This window comes from Hemitrygon akajei, chromosome 9, assembly GCF_048418815.1.
Source record: "Hemitrygon akajei chromosome 9, sHemAka1.3, whole genome shotgun sequence".
Lineage (NCBI taxonomy): Eukaryota > Metazoa > Chordata > Chondrichthyes > Myliobatiformes > Dasyatidae > Hemitrygon > Hemitrygon akajei.
The window spans coordinates 106689876-106708865 of record NC_133132.1 but is presented as its reverse complement, the minus strand read 5'-3'; the positions used below and the strand labels follow the sequence as shown (position 1 = coordinate 106708865).

Below are 18990 nucleotides of genomic sequence, written 5' to 3'. Positions count from 1 at the left end.
ATGGTGGTAGCCAGTGAAACATTACATCAGGGACTTGTGACAAATGATAAAAGAGCTTGTGCCTTATTTACTTTTGGGAGAAAGAACTTCAAAGTTAACTAATTGGCATTCTGAAAGAGATGGTTGTTGCACATTGCTTATCATGTCAAAGAGGTTAAATGCGAAGGAAAGCAAATTAAAATTTAGTCGTTCCAGAGCAAGGAGAGATGCCAAATAGAATTTTTCACTTGTAATATACTAATGCTGTGGAATGTGTTGCTAGGGAACTGATATTCAAGCAGGCAGCTTAAATGGGTTTAGGAGACAATTAGATGGTTTTCTGGACGGGGAATGGATTGAGAGAGATATAATGGCAGGTAAGTAGATGTGAGTTCCATTGCTCCCTCAGAAACATTGCATCTTGTAATTCTCATTTATTTGAGGACTTTGATGAGCCATAAATTTACAGATTTGATGACAGCAGCATGACTGTCCTTGGGTATATGACAGGGTTATTGTGGAATTAGTACTTAAAGATTTCACTGACAATGTAAGGACCAATCAGTATTCATGGAATAAACCAGAAACCAATGAATAAGTTATTACTTATGTAGCAGGTAAGGTCCGTGGGTAGGTTTGTTTGACTATCATATTAGAGATACATACCCCTAAGTAAAATGGCGATGATATCTGCCTTCTCTCCATTAAGATATAGAGGTAAGTTATTAAATTCAGGGAGTTATTTGCTGCTTGTCATATTCCTTTGTAAAGCAGTTAACTGAAACTATTCTACAATGATCTGCAGCCTGGCCACGCTCTGCTCAAGTGATCATCCCTTTTACATGTGTCATGATGAACCGGAGGTTGAAATATACTCAGTAGCAATTTTATTAGATACATTTGTGCATCTGGTTAATGGATACTTTCGAAATTCAGAGTGCTCTTCATTTGATTCTTTTATTTTACTTCACCACTTTTGGCAAATGAAGACAGAAGTACTGAGTTAGTTCATAGTGGTGGAATATTTCTTGTTCACTTGCCTGAGAGTGTGATAGGGTCAGAGTTTATGTAAACTCTAAATTTGGAAGGACATGCTTCCAATAAGTCTTGTAGGACATTCCATTTCAAAGATAAGTTAAGACCCCTTAGACTCATTCTGCACCATCTATAAGATCCAGTTCATCTACTGATTAGGGAAATATTAAGTCATAGTCAAATTTAAGATCTGACCTAATGCTAATCCATGGATCTAAGGAAATTTGGCAGGTCCCTGATGAATCTTAAGAATTTTTTTACTGATGCACCATAGAAAACATCACTAGTTGGTACAGCAACTGCTCTGCCCAGGACAACAAAAAACTGTAGAAGGTTGTGGGCACAGCTCAGTGTATCACAGACACTAGCTTGCCCTTCAGTGATTCTGTGTACACTTTCTGTTGCCCCAGAAAAGCAACCAGCATGGACTTAGTGGCCGCTTTATTAGGTACACTAGTACACTTGCTTGTAACTGCAAATATCCAATCAGCCAATCATGTCCCAACAACTCAATGCATAAAAACATGCAGAAAATATCAAGATGTTCAGTTGATGTTCAGACCAAGCATCAAAATGGTGACTTTGACCATGGAATGATTGTTGGTGTCAGACAGGATGGTTTGGGTACCTCAAAGACTACTGATCTCCTGGGATTTTATGCACAACAGTCTCTACAAAATGCTGGAGAAATCCAGCAGGCCAGCAGCATCTATGGTGGGATATTTTTGCCCTTTATCAGGACTGGGTTATCAGTCTCCAGCGTTTTGTACAGAAAAAGGGGTGAAAAGCAAAAAAAAAAAATCCATTGAGCAGCAGTTCTGTGGGCTAAAACATTTTGTCAATGAGAGCTCAGAGGAGGATGACCAAATTGGTTCAAGCTGACAGGAGGATGACAGTAATATAAATAACCATGTGTTACCATGGTGGTGTGCAGAAGAGCGTCTCTGAATGGTCACCACATTCATCCTTGAATTGGATGGGCTACAGCAGCAGAACACCACACTGTATGCCACTCCTGTATCTAATAAACTGGCCACTGAGAGTAAGTTACAATAAACAAACAAGTAGATAGTGGATGGGAGGAATGGTTTGGTAGCATTCGTGGGTTGTGAACTTTTCAAGTGTCTGGCAGCAAAGGGTTTGAGAGGCTGCTTCTGAAACACTGGGTATGTGTCTTCAGCACAGGATGAGGCCATTTGGCCTATGATGTTGAACTAAGCTAATTAAACTAGTTATTAAATGCTAAACTGAACTAATCCCTTCTGCCTATACAATGTCCATATTCCACCATTCCTGCACATTCATCTGCCTCTCTAAGAGCCTCTTAAGCACCTCTAGCATATCTGCCTCCACCTCCTACTCCGGAAATGCATTCCAGGCACCCATTACTCTTTATGTAAAGAAATCTTGCCCTGCATATCTCCTTTGAACGTACTCTGTCTCAGCTTAAATGCATGCCCTCTGGGAAAAGAAACCAGTCATCCGAGATATGGTAGTTCAGAGTTTAAGTCAGCAAATAATGGAGGCTTACAAGAAACGTATTGTAATAATTGTAGGTGACATTAGTTGGATAATTAATGAGCCTTGAGAACCTGCTCATAGAGTATATTCAGGATTGGTTTTTTTTAACAATAAATTAACAAACCAGTCAGGAAGCAGGATACGGTAGATTGGTCATTGTGGAATATAATAGCATTAATTAATAATAAGACCGTTAAGACACAGGAGCAGAATTAGGTGATTTGGCCCATCAAGTCTGCTCTGCCATTCCATCATGGCTGATTTATTGTCTCTACCAGCACCATTCTCCTGCCTTCTCCCCTTAATCCTTGATGCCCTTACTAATCAAGAACCTTAGCAAGCTTCACTTTAAATGTACCCAATGACTTGGCCTCCACAGTCATTTATTGCAATGAATTCCACAGATTCACCACCTGCTGGCTAAAGAAACTCCTCCTCATCTCTGTTAAAGAGATGTTTTTGTATTCTGAGGCTGTGTCCTCTAGTCCTAGACTTCCCCACAATAGGAGACATCTTCTCCGTGTCCTTATACCTTTCAATATTTGATGGGTTTCAATGAGATCATCCCCTCATTCGTCCAAACTCCAGCAAGCACAGACCCAGAGACAACAAATGTATTTCATTTGTTACTCCTTTTATTTCCAGGATCATTGGCATGAACCTTTGATGGACCTTCTCCAATGCCAGTGTATCCTTTCTTAGATAAGGGGCCTAAAACTGCTCACAATACTCTGACCTACAAACAGGATGTCCTTGGGAGTGCTGAGTGAGGGAGTCCAGCTGAATGGCTCGAGTACAAACAAGGATCTGGCTGTCCTAAATTTAAATATTTTCTTGGAGTTATTTTGAGGTAGACAGCATCCATTGCACTTTATGGAGCTGCTGTTATGAACGTAAATTTGTAGGTTTAGTCAGTGGTGAGGAAGGCAAGTGCAATGTTGGCATTCGTTTTGAGAGGACTAGAACATAAAAGTGAGGATGTAATGTTGAGGCTTTATAAAGCACTGGTGAGGCCTTACTTGGAGTATTGTGAGCAGTTTTGAGACTCTTATCTCAGAAAGGATAGGCTGACATTCAAAGAAGGTTGTTAGTTCAAAGGAGGTTTACGAAAATGATTCCGGGATTAAACACTTATCATACGAGGAGTGTTTGATGGCTGTGGGCCCGTACTCACTGGACTTCAGAAAAATGAGGGGGGATCTCATTGAATCCTATTAAATTCTTGAAAGCAGAAGAAGTGGGATCTCCCAGTTGCCACCCATTTTAATTCCGCTTCCCATTCCCATTCTGACATGTCAGTCTATAGCTTCCTCTACTGTCGCAATGAGGCCACACTCAGGTTGAAGGAGCAGCACCTTATATTCCATCTTGGTAGCCTGAACATTGATTTCTTGAACTTCTGGTAATACCCAACCACCCCCCCCCCCCCCACCGCTTCACCATTCCCCATTCCCTTTTCCCTCTCTCACCACCTTATCTCCTTACCTGCCCATCATCTCTGTCTGGTGCTCTTCCCCCTTTTCTTTCTTCCTTGGCTTTCTGTCCTCTCCTATCAGTTCCCCACTTTTCCTGCCCTGTAAAACTTACACCAATCAACTTTCCTGCTCTTTACATCACCACTCCCCCCTCCTGGTTTCACCTATCACCTTGTGTTTCTTCCTCCCCTCTCCCCACCTTCTAACCCTGAATCCTCAACAGTTTTTCTCTCGGCTCAAAACGTCGACTACACCCTTTTCCATAGATATTGCTTGAACTGCTGAGTTCCTCCAGCATTTTGTGTGTGTTGCTTGGATTTCCAGCATCTGCAAATTTCCTCTTGTTTGTGAAAGTTGAAAGGACTCAACAGAGTGGATGTGAAGAGGATATTTCTTATGAGAGAGGAGTCCAAGACCAGAGGACACAGCTTCAGAATAGAAGGATGTCCATTTAGAATGGAGATGAGAAAGAATTTCTTAAGTTAGAAGGTGGTGAATCGTGGAATTTGTTGCCACAGGCGGCTGTGAAGGCTAAGTCATTGAGTATATTTAAGGCAGAGGTTGATAGATTCTTGATTAGTGAGAGCGTGAAGGGAAATGTGGAGAAAGCAGGAGATTGGGGCTGATAGGAAAATGGATCAGCCATGATGAAATGGTGGAGCAGTCTCGATTGACTAATTGGCCTAATTTGGTTCCTATATCTTATGGTCTTTATAATCTTATGAATGGTATAGCAGGGGTGAATGCAAGCAGCCTTTTTTCCCCTTCAGACTGGATTATACTAGAACTGGAGTTCAAAGATTTAGTGTGAAAGGTGAAATAAAGGGAATCTGAGGGGTCTTCACTCAGTTGGTATTGTGAGTGTGGAACGAGTTGCCAGCATATGTGGTGGGTACAAGTTCAACTGAGGCATTTAATGAAGTTTGGGTAGGTACTTGGATGAGAAAGCCCCAGCACTTAATTTGTAATTGTAAAGCTTTTACCCTACTTAATGAAAGATGTTGCCTCTTGAATGTGTCCTTGATAGTGGGGTTTGTTGCGTCCATGATGGAACTGACTGAGTCTACAATTCCTTGCAGCCTCTTACAGTCCTGTGCAATACCAGATGGTGATGTCAGAATGTTCTTCACCGTACATTTATAGAAATTTGTTCGGGTCCTTGATTACAGACAAAGTCTCCTCAAACGCCTAATGAAGTAGAAATGCTGATATGCCTTTTTATGTTTGGATGTGAGATTGATAGTACTGTTTTAATACTTGGCTTTGGTATTGGTTTATTATTGTCACATGTACTATGAAAAGCTCTTGTTTGTGTGTTATTCAGTCAGATCATTCATACACAAATACGTCAAGATAGTGAGTGTTAAAGAAAACATAAAACAGAATGAAGTGTTATAGTTATAAATAAGGTACAAGGGCTGCAATGAGGTAGTTTGAGAGAGAGAGAGAGATTCACCTTTTGGAGTATGAGAGGTCTGTTCAAGAGTCTGATAATAGTAGGATGGAAGCTGTCATTGAAAAGTGCATTTGAAGAGAAATGAGATAATTTCAGCCACTTAGCAGAGGTGAGTGATTCCTAACACAGATGACTTGTCTGAATGGTGATGAATGGAACACACACAGTGAGCAGTCAGACAGGAAGCAGGACATTTTCAATAAGAATAATTGAATGTGGGAGAGTGTTTATGTGTACCTGTATAATAAGTTTACTAGTACCACTAGAGATTCCGCAGATGCTGGAAATCCTGAGTAATGAACACAGAATGCTGAAGGAAAACAGCAGGTAAGGCAGCATCTATAGAAAGGAATAAACAGTCAATATTTTGGGCTGAGACCATTCATCAGGACTGAAGCTTCCCTGTATCCTCCTTTCTAATCAAAGATTAGATGAGCTTTATTTGTCAAATGTACTTCAAAGCAACAAAATATACAGTGAAGTGCATTGTTTGAACTCTGATCACTGACACTGTAAAGTGTTTTGTTAACCATTACATTACCTTGCTGCCTGCAAAGTGAACACACCCATCTTCAGATGGGTGTGGCACTCCCATGCACAGCAGCTATGCCTGGTGGACGATTCAGTCCTGTAGCTGAAGATATTCTAACATTTGGTGCTGCGTCCAGTTGTGACGTGAGGGATCAGATCCTTTATTTCATCTCTGACATCTCTCATACAATGTGAGGAAGTCAGAGATAAGCTGATGTGCAAAGAAGACCACCGTTGTAGTCCAATATGGAACCAACAGCAAATATAATCAAAGTTCAGGTCAACTAAATTAAGATGTTTAGTATAATCAAATACATGTTGTTATAGTGCTTTGGTTATTACTATGGTAACAGTATAATGACCATTCGGCATGGACTAGGTGGGTTGAAGGGCCTATTCCTGTGCTGTCATGATTCTATGATGCTCCAAATACAATTTGCACAGAATATTCTGGAACAAAAGCACCGCAGAAATTTAACATGTTCTTGTATAATCACCATCACAAATAACTTTAGAGTTGCTTGTAGAAATTAGATATTTTATGCTGGATAATAAGATTAAAAAAGATTTTGAATATTGAGAAGAATATTAGGATGGCAGAGTAGCATAAAGTTTAGTGTAACACTTTACAGTGCCAGCGACCCTGTTGCAATTCCACCGCTGTCTGTGAGGAGTTTGTACGTTCTCTCTGTGACTGTGTGGGTTTCCTCCGGGTGCTCCAATTCCCTCCCACATTCCAAAGGTGTATGGGTTAGTCGGTTATTTGGTCATTTGGGTGTAATTGGGTGGTGTGGGCTTGTTGGGAGGGAGGGTCTGTTACCATGCTGTATCACTAAATAAAATATAAAGATAAAGGATCTTCATGCAGGTTCTATGGCTGCAGTTTACCAGTGAAGCATCTCACAAGTAGCATTGATGAGTACTGTGATAGTGTTGAGTATCCTGACCGTGAAGTTCTGAACTCAAATGAATACTTTAAGCTCTATTGGATATAAATAGCCATGGGTAACCTCACTAAAGGGAGGTTATACTGAAATTACCAAATCTTCAAAGACTAGTTCACTTCCCTGCTTATTCTCCACAGTGAGTTTAACTGCTAATAACCATTATTTGAGTGGTAGGTCCCTGCTTCCCACTGAGGAGGAGATACTTCCATCTAACAGTTTAAACACAGTTAATTCATTTTTAAAACACATTTAAAACTCACAGAGAATATCTATCTTGTAAAAGATTTCCAAATTACAAACCATTTCTAAAGCACAAAGGATTTCAAAAACATAAGTGCAAATCCTTTAAGCTAAAAAGATATACCCATGAGACACAGATGAACAAATCATCTGTTGCAGAAATGGAAGGCAAAGAAATTGATTCCAGCTCATTCCATTCTTATTGTGTCATTCTTCTGATATTCATAGAGCATTCCTCACTAGCCTGACTGTTCTCTACATTTATGTTGTTTCTTTGCCACATGGCTGACTTCACACACGTGATATTTCTCAGATACATATCTTTAAGCTTCTAAAACTTCTAAGAAACAGAGATCCCAGTTACCCACAATTAATGCTGTGAAGCTGACTCCCTTCCAACTATTAACTCATCAGCCATCTGATATGAAAAAATGACAATATCAATCTGGTCTACAACCTTCCTTGAACTAAATGACTTAGCCAACATTGCCTAATTTGAAACAACCCCAATTAACATAACCCATTGTTTTATAATGCACCCCTTGAACAATTAACCCAGGTGCAGTGGACCAGCAAGTCTGTAGCTCTAAAGATAGTGCTTGTTTGTAAAACTGTCCTTTTAACTTCAAACTGATTATTACTTGTCAGTTACATTAAAACAGAACACTGGCTCCCATTTATGACAGCGAGCTGACAAATGAATATTGGTTGGAAATTTAACTTGCCCAAGAACAATTGTTTGCTCATTACAATACACGCAAAATGCCTGAGGAACTCAGCAGGCCAGGCAGCATCAATGGAAAAGAGTGCAGTTGATGTTTCGGGCCAAAACACTTCAGCAGTTCCTGCCGAAGGGTTTTGGCCCGTAACGTCGACTGTACATCTTTTCCATAGATGCTGTCTGGCCTGCTGAGTTCCTCCAGAAATTTGTATGTGTTGCTAGCATTTCCAGCATCTGCAGATTTTCTCTTTTTTGTGTTTGATCTTTAGAAGCTTACCGCTGCTGTCTAGAAAGTTGAGTTTGGCAAAAAAAAAAGAAACCCCGAACAATGAATCAAAGTTAAAAGTTAATATATTATGAAAGTACATATACTGTTATGTCACCATATGTAGCCTGTGATTCATTTTCTTGCAGGCAATCATAGTAAGCATAAGAAACACAGTAGAATTAATGGAAGACCATGCCTAATAGTGCAGACAACAACCAATGTGCAAAAAATACAACTGTGCAAATACTAAAAGGAGAAAAAATATAAAAAAATAAATGAGCAATGAATATCAAGAACATAAGATCAAGAGTCCTTGAAGGTGCATTCAGTTCAGTTGAGTGAAGTTATCCCCTCTGATCAGGAGCGTGATGGCTGGAGGGTAATAACTGTTCCTGAACCTGGTGATGTGGGTCCTGAGGCTCCTACACCTTCTTCCTGATGGCAGCAGCAAGAAGTGAGAATAGCCTGGATTTGGGGGTCATTGATGATGGATGCTGCTTTCCTGTGATGGTGCCCCCTGTAGATGTGTTCAATAATGAGCAGGGTTTACTTGTGACATACTGAGGTGTATCCACTACTTTTGTAGGCTTTTCTGTGCAAGGGAAATGGTTTTTCCATACAAGGCCATGATACAACCAGTCAATATACTCTCCACCACACATCTATAGAAGTTTGTCAAAGTTTTAGATGACATGAAAAATCTTCACCAACTTCTCAGAAAGTAGAGGCTCTGTCATGCATTCTTCATAATGGCACTTATGTGCTGAACCCAAGACAAGACAAATCCTCTGAAATAATAACACCAAGGAATTTAAAGTGGATGACCTTGCGAACTGGCTCATGGACCTTGGGTTTTCTCCTCTTGATGTCAATAATCAGTTCTTGGTCATGCTGACACTGTGAGAGATTATTGTGGAAGATACCTAATTTCCCTCCTATATGCTAATTTGTCACCATACTTGATTCAGCCAACAAGAGTGGTGTTGTTGGCAAACTTAAATATGGCATTGATGCTGTGCCTAGCCTCACGTTCATAAGTATTAATGCAATTAGAGAAGGGTGCTAAGTATACAGTCTTGTGGTGCACGTGTGTTGATAGAGATTGTGGAGTAGATGTTGTTGCCAATCCAAACTGAGTGGGGTCTGCAAGTGAGGAAACTGAAGATACAGTTACACAAGGAAGTATTGAGGCCTGGGATTTGAAGCTTATTAATTAGTTTTGAGGGGATGATATTATTGAATGCCGAGCGTTCTGATTTACACATCTTCACTATTCTGATGTTAGGGCTGAGTGAAGAACCAATGAAATTGTATCTGCTGTTGATCTGTTGCTCTGGTAGGCAAATTGGAGTGGATTCAAGTCACCTCTGAGGCAGGAGTTGATATGTTTCATCACCAACCTCTCAAAGCATTTCATCACTGTGGATGTAATTGCCACTGGATGATAATCATTGAGGCAGGTATCCACATCCTTCTTAGGCACTGGTGGAATTGCAGCTTGCTTGAAGCAGGTGCGTACCTCAGACTGCCAAAGCTTGAGGTTAAGAATATCGGTGACTGATCCAGCCAGTTGATCAACATATGTCTCTAGTACTTGGCCATATACCCCGTTTGGGCAGTATTCTTTCTGTGGGTTCATTCTCTTGCAGGAAGCTCCTGTGTCAGCCTCAGGGACTGAAATCACAGGGTCATCGGGATAGGTGGGAGATCATGAAGGTGCTTAATGTTTTGATGGTCAAAGAGAGCATATAAGGCATTGAGCTCATCTAAAAGTGAAGCCTCTATGTCACCTGTATCGCTTGGTTTCACTTTGTAGGAGGTGATAGCATTCAATCCCTACTATATCCTTTAGTGATTCAAGTTAGGTCTAGAATTGTCACTTCTCACATGAGATGGATGTCTGGAGACCGTACCTGAACTTCTTGTATTTAGCTTGGTCACCAGACCTGAATGCTATTGGTCTGGCCCTCAGCAGAGTGCGGATCTAATGAGCACATGCATATACGACTGATTTTATGAAGTCTATGACAATCATGGTGTATTCATTCATATCTCCTGCTGAGTCCTTGAATATGAAACAAAGCATTCCCATAGTCGCTCCTCAGCCTCTTGTGACCACCTCTTTGTTAACCTTACCTTTGGAATATCTATCACAGTACCAGTTTTGGGATGTTATGTGAAGCTGTATAAGACCTTGGTGAGGTCAAATTTTGGGTATTGTGTTCAGTTCTGGCTATATACCTAGATAAAAGATGTCAATAGATTGAAGGAGTACAGAGAAAGTTACAGAGATGTTGAGGACCTGAGTTATAGGGAAAGGTTGAATAGATTAGCACTTTATTCCCTGGAGAGTGGAAGAATGAGGAGAGTTATATACAGAATTATGTATTAAGGAAAATGTAAACAGGTTTTTTCCCCACCAAGGTTGATTGAGACTAGAACTAGAGGTTTAGATCGGTGAAGTACTTAATGAGAACCTAAGGGGTAATTTCTTCACTCAGAGGTTGTGGAACGAGCGGATAATGGAATTAGAGGATATGGCTTTGACTGCAACACTGAAGAGAAGTTTGGATAAGTACACAGAGGTGAATGAAATGGAGCGCTGTGGTCCAGATGTGGTTCAATGGGACTAGACAGAGTAAAAAGTTTGGCATGGACTAGATGGGTTGAAGGGCCTGCTTCTGTGCTGTGGTGCTCTATGACTCTATGTGTAAGGCAACATATTTGTAGATCCTTCTATTTATTAATTCAATGTACTCTCTTGTTCCCTTTGCAATACAGTTATCACTTGCACACAGCCACCCCATGTGCTCCATGGGAGTGTACAGGGATCCGATTTCAGATGGGGCTCCAGCATCAGCTACACCTGCTCTGAAGGATATCAACTTTCTTTGCCAGCCATTCTGACCTGTGAAGGAAATGGTATTTGGAGAGGGGAGGTCCCACAATGCTTGCGTAAGTCTCTATCAACTTTCTTGAGCTGTTTTAACTCTGTTTTAACTTAGCTACATTTTTATTTTGCAATGAAACTGTTAAACAATTCCTTAAACTTCACTTTTCGGTATCATTATAAAGTAATGAAGAATTCTACAATTAATAATATAAACTCCTTGCATCTTTATTTCCCATCATTCTCATCACGTACCCCCACCCACCCTCCAAAGTATGGAAGTCATTTTCAATCCAGCTTGTATTTCATATATTTGTTGTCTTTACTAATAGAGAAATGTACACCTAATAATGATTTTATCGCATATCATTTAAAATTGAAATTTATCTGCTGTTTGCTAATTCTTCAAGCACAGCTGCATGAGATATACAGTTAATGGAAAATCATTACAGTGCATGACTTGCATCGTAATCCTTGGTTGTAGATATTATTGGCAGTTTCGTTTCTGAATTTTAAGTGAACAGACTGCCAAAGTGTAGATTGTATAGTGATTCATTTTACTCTCTTTTAACAAGATTTACATTATTATACAGCATTATTTACTGTGATTTATGGCTAATTTGTAAGAAGACTGTTTTATTTGTTAATATGGAACTTTGTCATATCCTGAGGTATGATAAGTATAAGGCTTTCTCTCCAAAACATGACTGAATGGGTAATATTTTTCAGGGAGCTGATGAAACAGCAATATGCTTTCTTGCAAAATTAAACAGAGACAATTCCATTTGTTAAAATTGTAATTTAAAGTGTGCATAATGTGGAAATGGTCTGCTTGCTGACAATGGGAATTATTTATGTGTCAGTTTTACTAATTTTTTTCCCATCCTGGACATGACTTACACTGGTTACAGTTTCATAGGGAAACATCAGCAAATGAAAGTTCCTACATCTCTGTGATTGTGCCTATATGACCATAAGACATAGGAGCAGAATTAGGCCATTCGGCCTATCAAGTCTATTAAATCAGGACTGATTTATTTTCCCTCTCAACCTCATTCTTGTCTTCACTCCTTAACCTTCAAAACCTTTACTAGTCAAGAACCTATTGACCTCCACCTTAAATATACCCAACAACTTGGCACACAGCCATCTTTGGCAATGAATACCACAGATTTACCACCCTCTAGCTAAAGAAATTAATTCCTCCTCATCTTTGTTCTAAATGAACATCTCTCTGTTCAGAGGTTATTCTCTCTGGTCCTAGACTCTCCCCACCCCTTCCCCCAATGTTTTGGAAACAATATTTTGATATTCAAAGTGTGCCAGAGTTTATGGATGGTAAAATTCTGCCCTGCATTTCACCTGTGGCATATTCCATAGGTTTTTGTTTCAACAGTGAAATAGCTGTGATTAATGGAAGAGCTTTCTTTTAGGATGTGTTCAAAGTGCATCAAACCAACAGAATCAGAATCAGGTTTATTATCACTGACATGTGTGTGAAGTGCGTAGCTTTCTGGCAGCAGTACAGTGCAAAACAAAAATCACTAAGTTACAAACAATAAATTAAGGAGTGCAAAGCAGGTATAGGGGGATTGTGTTCATGAACTTCTTGGAAATCTGACGGTGGAAAAGGAAACACTGTTCTTGGATTGTTGAGTATGGATATTCAGACACCTGAATTCCTCCCCTTTTGGTGGTAATGAGAAGAGGGTGTGTCCTGGATAGTGAAAGTTCAAAATGATGGATGACGTTGACATGAGTCACCATCTCTTTAAGTTGTTCTTGATGGTTAGGGAGGCTTGTGCCTATAGTAGAGCTGGTTGAGTCTACAGATGCAATTCTGTGCATCTTGTCTAACATTTTTCAAGCCTCCCTGATGGCATCATTAACTTTGTGTATATGTTTACCAGAGACAATAATACTCACCTGTTCCAGCTTTATTCCTGATGCAGGATCTCAACTAGGAATCTCGACAGTTCCCTTTCCCTAGTACAGATGCTGCTTGATCCACTTATTCCTCCAGCACATTGTTTGTTAATCTAGATTCCATCATCGGCAGTCTCTAGTGTCTTCAGTTTTGATTGATTTCTGGAACTGCCCTTGAGCTGTATACAAATTATTAGTATTATCTTTTATCCTTCACTACATGTTTGTGTGCAGCCCAAGATAGTAGTGGTTGTCCATCGTATCCAACTATGACAGGAAACCTATACGGCAGTTCCTCTCTCTTGACCTCAGAAGATCTGGTCCAAGAGCCGCCTGTAGTAATAACAACTGGGGTCTTCCTTGGTTGCAGTGGATGACCATGATTTCTTCTGTGCCTTGTCATGCCCTTTGCTCTCCATGAAGCATTGCAGAACCCCCTTCCTGGCCATTTGATCTCACTGTTGATCTCATTCTGCCAGTCCGCCAGAACTGGCTTTTCATGCTAGGACAGGCATATCCCTATCTCACCAGTGCATGGGGCCCTCCAGCAAACCTCACCTGGTTTAGCCCACCTGTCAATGTGGTTTACTGGAGTGTGGCCACAGCCAAATGCAAACAGCTTCTTGGAGCCACAGGTGAGAACTGAGACCAAAACTGTGTGAGCTGCCCCAGAGTGATTACCTTCACCAGAAAGCTAGTCCTCCCTGGAAAGCCTGTACATCCCAGTCAAGAATAGCGCAACCCTTTTTGAAGCAAGCACAATGGGCAGCACAAATTCACAATTATAAAGCAGATCAAAAGACTTGCTCCGTCTTAAAGCTCTGTGCTACATATGGATCTTGTCAACAATTGTACCAATTGTAATTTCCCCTAGTTTCTAAAAGTTATCTATCAGACTTATGATTTCCCACAACAGACAAGCCGATTCACTCCAGTAAAATGACCTCAAATACTAAGGAATGGTGCTGAATGTTTGACAAAATAGGCTGCAAATCATAAACACTAGAGATTCTACAGATGCTGGAAATCCAAAGTAACACAAATAAAATGCTCGAGGAACTCAGCAGGTGAAGCAGCATCTATGGAAATGAATAAACAATCAACTTGTCAGGTTGAGACCCTTCTTCAGGACTGGAAAGGAAGGGGGGGATGTCATAATGAAAAGGTGGGTGGAATGGAAGGATAGCTAGAAGGTGGCATGTGAAGCCAAGTTGGTGGGAGAAGTAGAGGGCAGAAGAGGAAGGAATTAGATAAGAGAGGAGAGTATGCCATGGGAGAATGGGAAGAAGAAGGGATATCTTGGGGAGGTGATAGGCAGGTGGGAAGATGTAAGAGGCCAGAGTGGGGAATAGCAAAAGTGGGAAGTGGGGGTGGGAATACTGGAAGGAGAAATTAATGTTCATGACTGAGAATTGATGTTCATGCCGATGCTTTTTTTCGTCAGTGGGGGAGGGAGGAATTGTTGCTCGCCTCCACTTACGCGTGGGAGGAGGGAGCTGGAGGGAACTTTGGGGTTCTAACACTTAACTGCCATTTATACTTTGGGGCACTCCTCTGTTTTGGTGGATGGTTGCGAAGAAAAAGCATTTCAGGATGTATATTGTATACATTTCTCTGACATTTAAATTGTACCTTTGAACCTTTGACATCAGGTTGGAGTCTATTCAGGAAGGGTCTGTGGGAGGGAAGGAAATGTCACCCACAGATTTTCAATTCCCCCCTAAATCTGGTTATAATTCCATCTGCCACACACCTCTCCTATTATCACCTCCTTTACTTATCAGCTTCCAGCACCAGTAGCCCTTGTGTTTTTCCTTATCTCCCTCCAACAGCTGACTCCAATCTTCATCCTTCCTCTCCTCCACCTCGCTTCAACGGCCTCTCAATATTTTTTCTTTGTCTTGATCTCTCCTCCACCTTCTTCGGTCCCCCAACTATACCTCCCTTCCCCTCAGTCCACGAATCACCCTAGATTCCTGTCTCACCACTCAACTTCTCCCCTTAACATTGTCCACCTCCCCTCTCCACTCTCAGCCTGATGCAGGGTTTTGGCCTAGAGTGTCAGCAATCCCCTTTCCTCCTCCACAGATGCTGCTTGACCCATTGAGTTCCTCCAGCAGATTGTGTATTGTTATTGTTGGATATGAAATTCACTCTATATTGACTGTTCTGTAGTATATCTTACTGTACATAACTATTTATTACAAATTACTATAATTTGCATATTGCACATTCCGACAGAGACGTCATGTAAAGATTTTTTCTCCTTGTGTATGTGAAGGGTGTAAGAAATAAAGTCAATTCAATTCAATTCTTGGTTTGGAGACTGCAGGCAGACTCAAGTGTGAGTTCAGGAGTGGCGCTGGACACATCAAATGCCATCTGGCAAAGTGTTATTCTGTGGGGTTGGAGCCAAGTCGGGCAGGATCTCTGAATTCCTTCACAGAGATGCAGTAAATAATATTCCACAAGGAAATTAATCCATTCTGCTCTGTTAACAAGTATGAATAATTTAACTGGTCTAAAATATTACAGTGTGACATCAAACCACACAACCTGACGGGTAGCTTATGTGCTGAATACATAATCTTCACCCAACAAACAAATCTCTTTTTCATAGTGCCAATAATTTAAAGTAATTACAAGCTGTTCGCATAATAAGATAGTGTTTATAGATCTTCTACTGTTTTTTTTAGTTGACTTCAACACACACTCAGTGACCACTTTATTAGGGGCACCTGTACACCTGCTTATTACTGGAATTATCTGATCAGCCAATCATGTAGCAACAATTCAGTGCATAAAACCATGCAGACATATTCAAGAGGTTCATTTGTTGTTTGGACCAAACATGGAAATTGTGAAGAAATGTGATCTAAGAGATGGACCATTGAATGATTGTTCATGCCAGAAGGTGTGTTTAGATCATCTCAGAAACTGCTGATTTCTGGGATTTTCATGCACGACAGTCTCTAGAATTTATGGAGAATGGTGGGAAAACAAAACCATCCACTGAGCAGCAGTTCTGTAGGCAAAAATGCCCTGTTAATGAGTGAGGTCTGAGTAGAAAGACCAGACCGGTCCAGGCTGACAGGAAGATGACAGTAACTCAAAGTTCCATATATTATAACAGTAGTGTACAGATGAACATGTATGAACATATAACATGTCAAACCTTGAAGTGGATTGGGTTACAGCAGCAGCAGAACACATACACTCAGTGACCACAGAACATAATGTGGCAATTAAGAGTATCTGCTCCATTTTACTTTGACTTATACCATTAGTCTTGTTCCAAACTTTTGTCAATGCTTTTTTGTTGTGGGTACCTCAAATGTATAGAATGGCATTCAAATGTCATTATTTATCAATGTGATCCTTCATTGGGAATATTTGGCACTTACGTCGTGTGCTTGTAAAGAACTAGTAGTCCAATTTCAGGCAGTCTGCCATATCGGATCCTTCCAAATGAAGCAAAACTTCAACTGTGAATATGTTGGGGTCATCTACTGTGTCCGGTGCTCTCGGTGGGGCATCCTCTACATCGGTGAGATCTGGTGTACAATGAGGGACCATTGTGTTGAGCACCATTACTCCATCTCAATGGCTAACTTCTTTAATTCTAATCCCCATTACCATTCTGACATGTCAGACCATGACCTCCTCTACTGCCATTATGAGACCAATCTTAGTTTAGAGGAGCAACACGTTCTATTCCATCTGGTTAGCCTCAAACCTAATGGCATGAACATCGATTTCAACTTCTGGTAATTATCCCCCCCCGCCCCCCCCGTTGTGTTTGTTATTGAGGGATAGTGTAGAGCACACCAGAACACCAGTAGGCAGGATACTCAACTGAACTTTATTGATAACTTTGATATGTGAAATCCTCCCCTATAGGAGCGGCTAACTGAGTGGCATAGGAATAACACTACTAACTATCACTACATCTCCCCTTTTCAAAAAAAAACTAGGTATGTACATTTTGTCCATAGGACTGCATTGAAATTATAGTCACTGAAATTGGTTACCATTGACAGGAAACTGAACAGATCTGGCCATATAAACTTCATGGCTACCAGAGCAGGTCAAAAGCTAGGAATCCTGTGACGTATTACACACCTTCAGACTCCCCAAAGCCTGTCCACCATCTACAAGGCTCAGATTAGGAGTGTAATGGAATACTTGCCACTCACCTGGATGGATGAGCTCCATCAACACTCAAGAAGCTTGACATCATCCAGTACAAGGCGGCCCACTTGATTGGTACCCCTTCAACTGGCATCGAATCCCTCCACCATCGATGAACAGTTGCAGCAGTGTGTACTATCTACAAGATGCATTGCAAAAACATACCAAAGTTTCTAAGGCAGCACCTTCCAGACCCACAACCACTACCATCTACAAGGATGAGAATAGCAGATACCTGGGAACACAACCACTTGGAAATCCCCCTCCTAGTCACTCACCATCCTGACTTGGAAACATACCACTATTCCTTCATTGTTGCCTGGTCAAAATCATGGAATTCCCTCCCTAACAGCACTGTGGGTGTATCTACACCTCAGAGACTGCAGCAGTTCAAGAAGGCAGCTCATCACCACTTCTGAAGCACAACTGGGGATGGACAATAGATGCTGGCTTAGCTGGTGATGCCCACGATTCAGTTCACATTACCCATAGTACGTAACTTATGCTCCTTATATAAACATAAAAAAGAATTGCCAACATTATAACCATCTTTCCCTTTGTTTTCAAATGTCTCTCATTCTCTTTGCATTCCTCCTTTTATCACCAATTCCTTTTTGTCTATGAAAGATCTCATTTTGTGAATGCTTTCAGCATCAAAACTCTTCTACAAAAAAAAACACTATATCTAATGTCGTTCTGGGTAGACTACCTGAACATTTTGACTAAGTGACAGGATTATTCTGCCTCTTTAGTCACTAGGTTATGGAGTATATCTGGGTGGTGGGACAACTAAATGATATGATCTGGTTAGGTTCCTGGAATTGTTAGAGCAGATGGAGATTCTTGGACAGGTGTGTCCATCTCAGGTACAGTAAGTGGTCTTCATTATAAAGATTAGGTCACTATTTCTTTCTCTAGCTTTCGTGGACTTTAAAGGCCTGATCTCACCTTGTGATGTTCTAATCATCAACAATCATGGTGCATTCTGCCGGAATATTGTTCTCTTGGTGAGTTGATCTGAAATCCAAACAGCTTCACCACTCCTGAGCAGCCACAAGGATTTTTCTCTATGTCTGAGACCCTGCATGCTCTCTATTTTCTCACGCTGTGTTATCTCAAAATTTCTCACTTTGCCTGAGGTTGGAGAACGGAAGGAAGAACAGGTAGGTTTGTTCTCAGTCTCTGGCCCATTGACAGCTCTGATGGACTATAGCTATTCACAAGAGGAATGGAGCGATATACTAGCAGTGTTTTGTAAGGGTCTTTTGCCTCCAGTATAGATTCCTAACAGTTTGCACTGCTCTTTCCACTTCTCCATTTGCCTGTAGGTACTGTGGACTGCCTATCTGGTGTTTGAACTCACAGTTCCTTGCAAAGGCTTTGAATTCTGAGCAGCTGAATTGAGGATACTTGTCTGACACAAGTGTCTCTGGTATTCCATGGTGACCAAATACAGCCTTCAGGTGCTGCTGAGGATGTAGAGGACAGCTTGGACACCTCTACATTCTGTGAGTAGTAATCCAGAGTGAGAAGATACTTATCTCTTTTCAACTGGGAAGTGTCTGTGCCTACAATTTGCTCTATAAAGTCTGGGAATTCTGTGGGCTAGAGAGGTTCAACATGATTTTTGTGCAGTTTTCTGCATTGCTTTACATCATCTCTCAGCTGGGTGCTCAGACCAGCCTATCACATGGACTGCCTTGCTCCTAGGCAACATTTTTTTTGATGCCTTGAAGTCCATTTAACTGATGATTTTGGCATGGATAGAATCAGGAATGCTGAGTCTGGAGCAGTTTATCAGCAAACCATC

At 40.9% G+C, this 18990-nt stretch overlaps 1 protein-coding gene across 1 annotated transcript in view; it reads left to right on the top strand.

Annotated features, from left to right (window-relative positions):
* LOC140733433 (CUB and sushi domain-containing protein 1-like) overlaps positions 1-18990 on the top strand; it is a 2013313-nt gene that overhangs the window by 1945669 nt on the left and 48654 nt on the right. The window contains exon 60 of the mRNA XM_073056756.1: positions 10955-11128. Within this exon, the coding sequence (XP_072912857.1) occupies positions 10955-11128 (174 nt within the window). The remainder of the gene's footprint in view (positions 1-10954; positions 11129-18990) is intronic.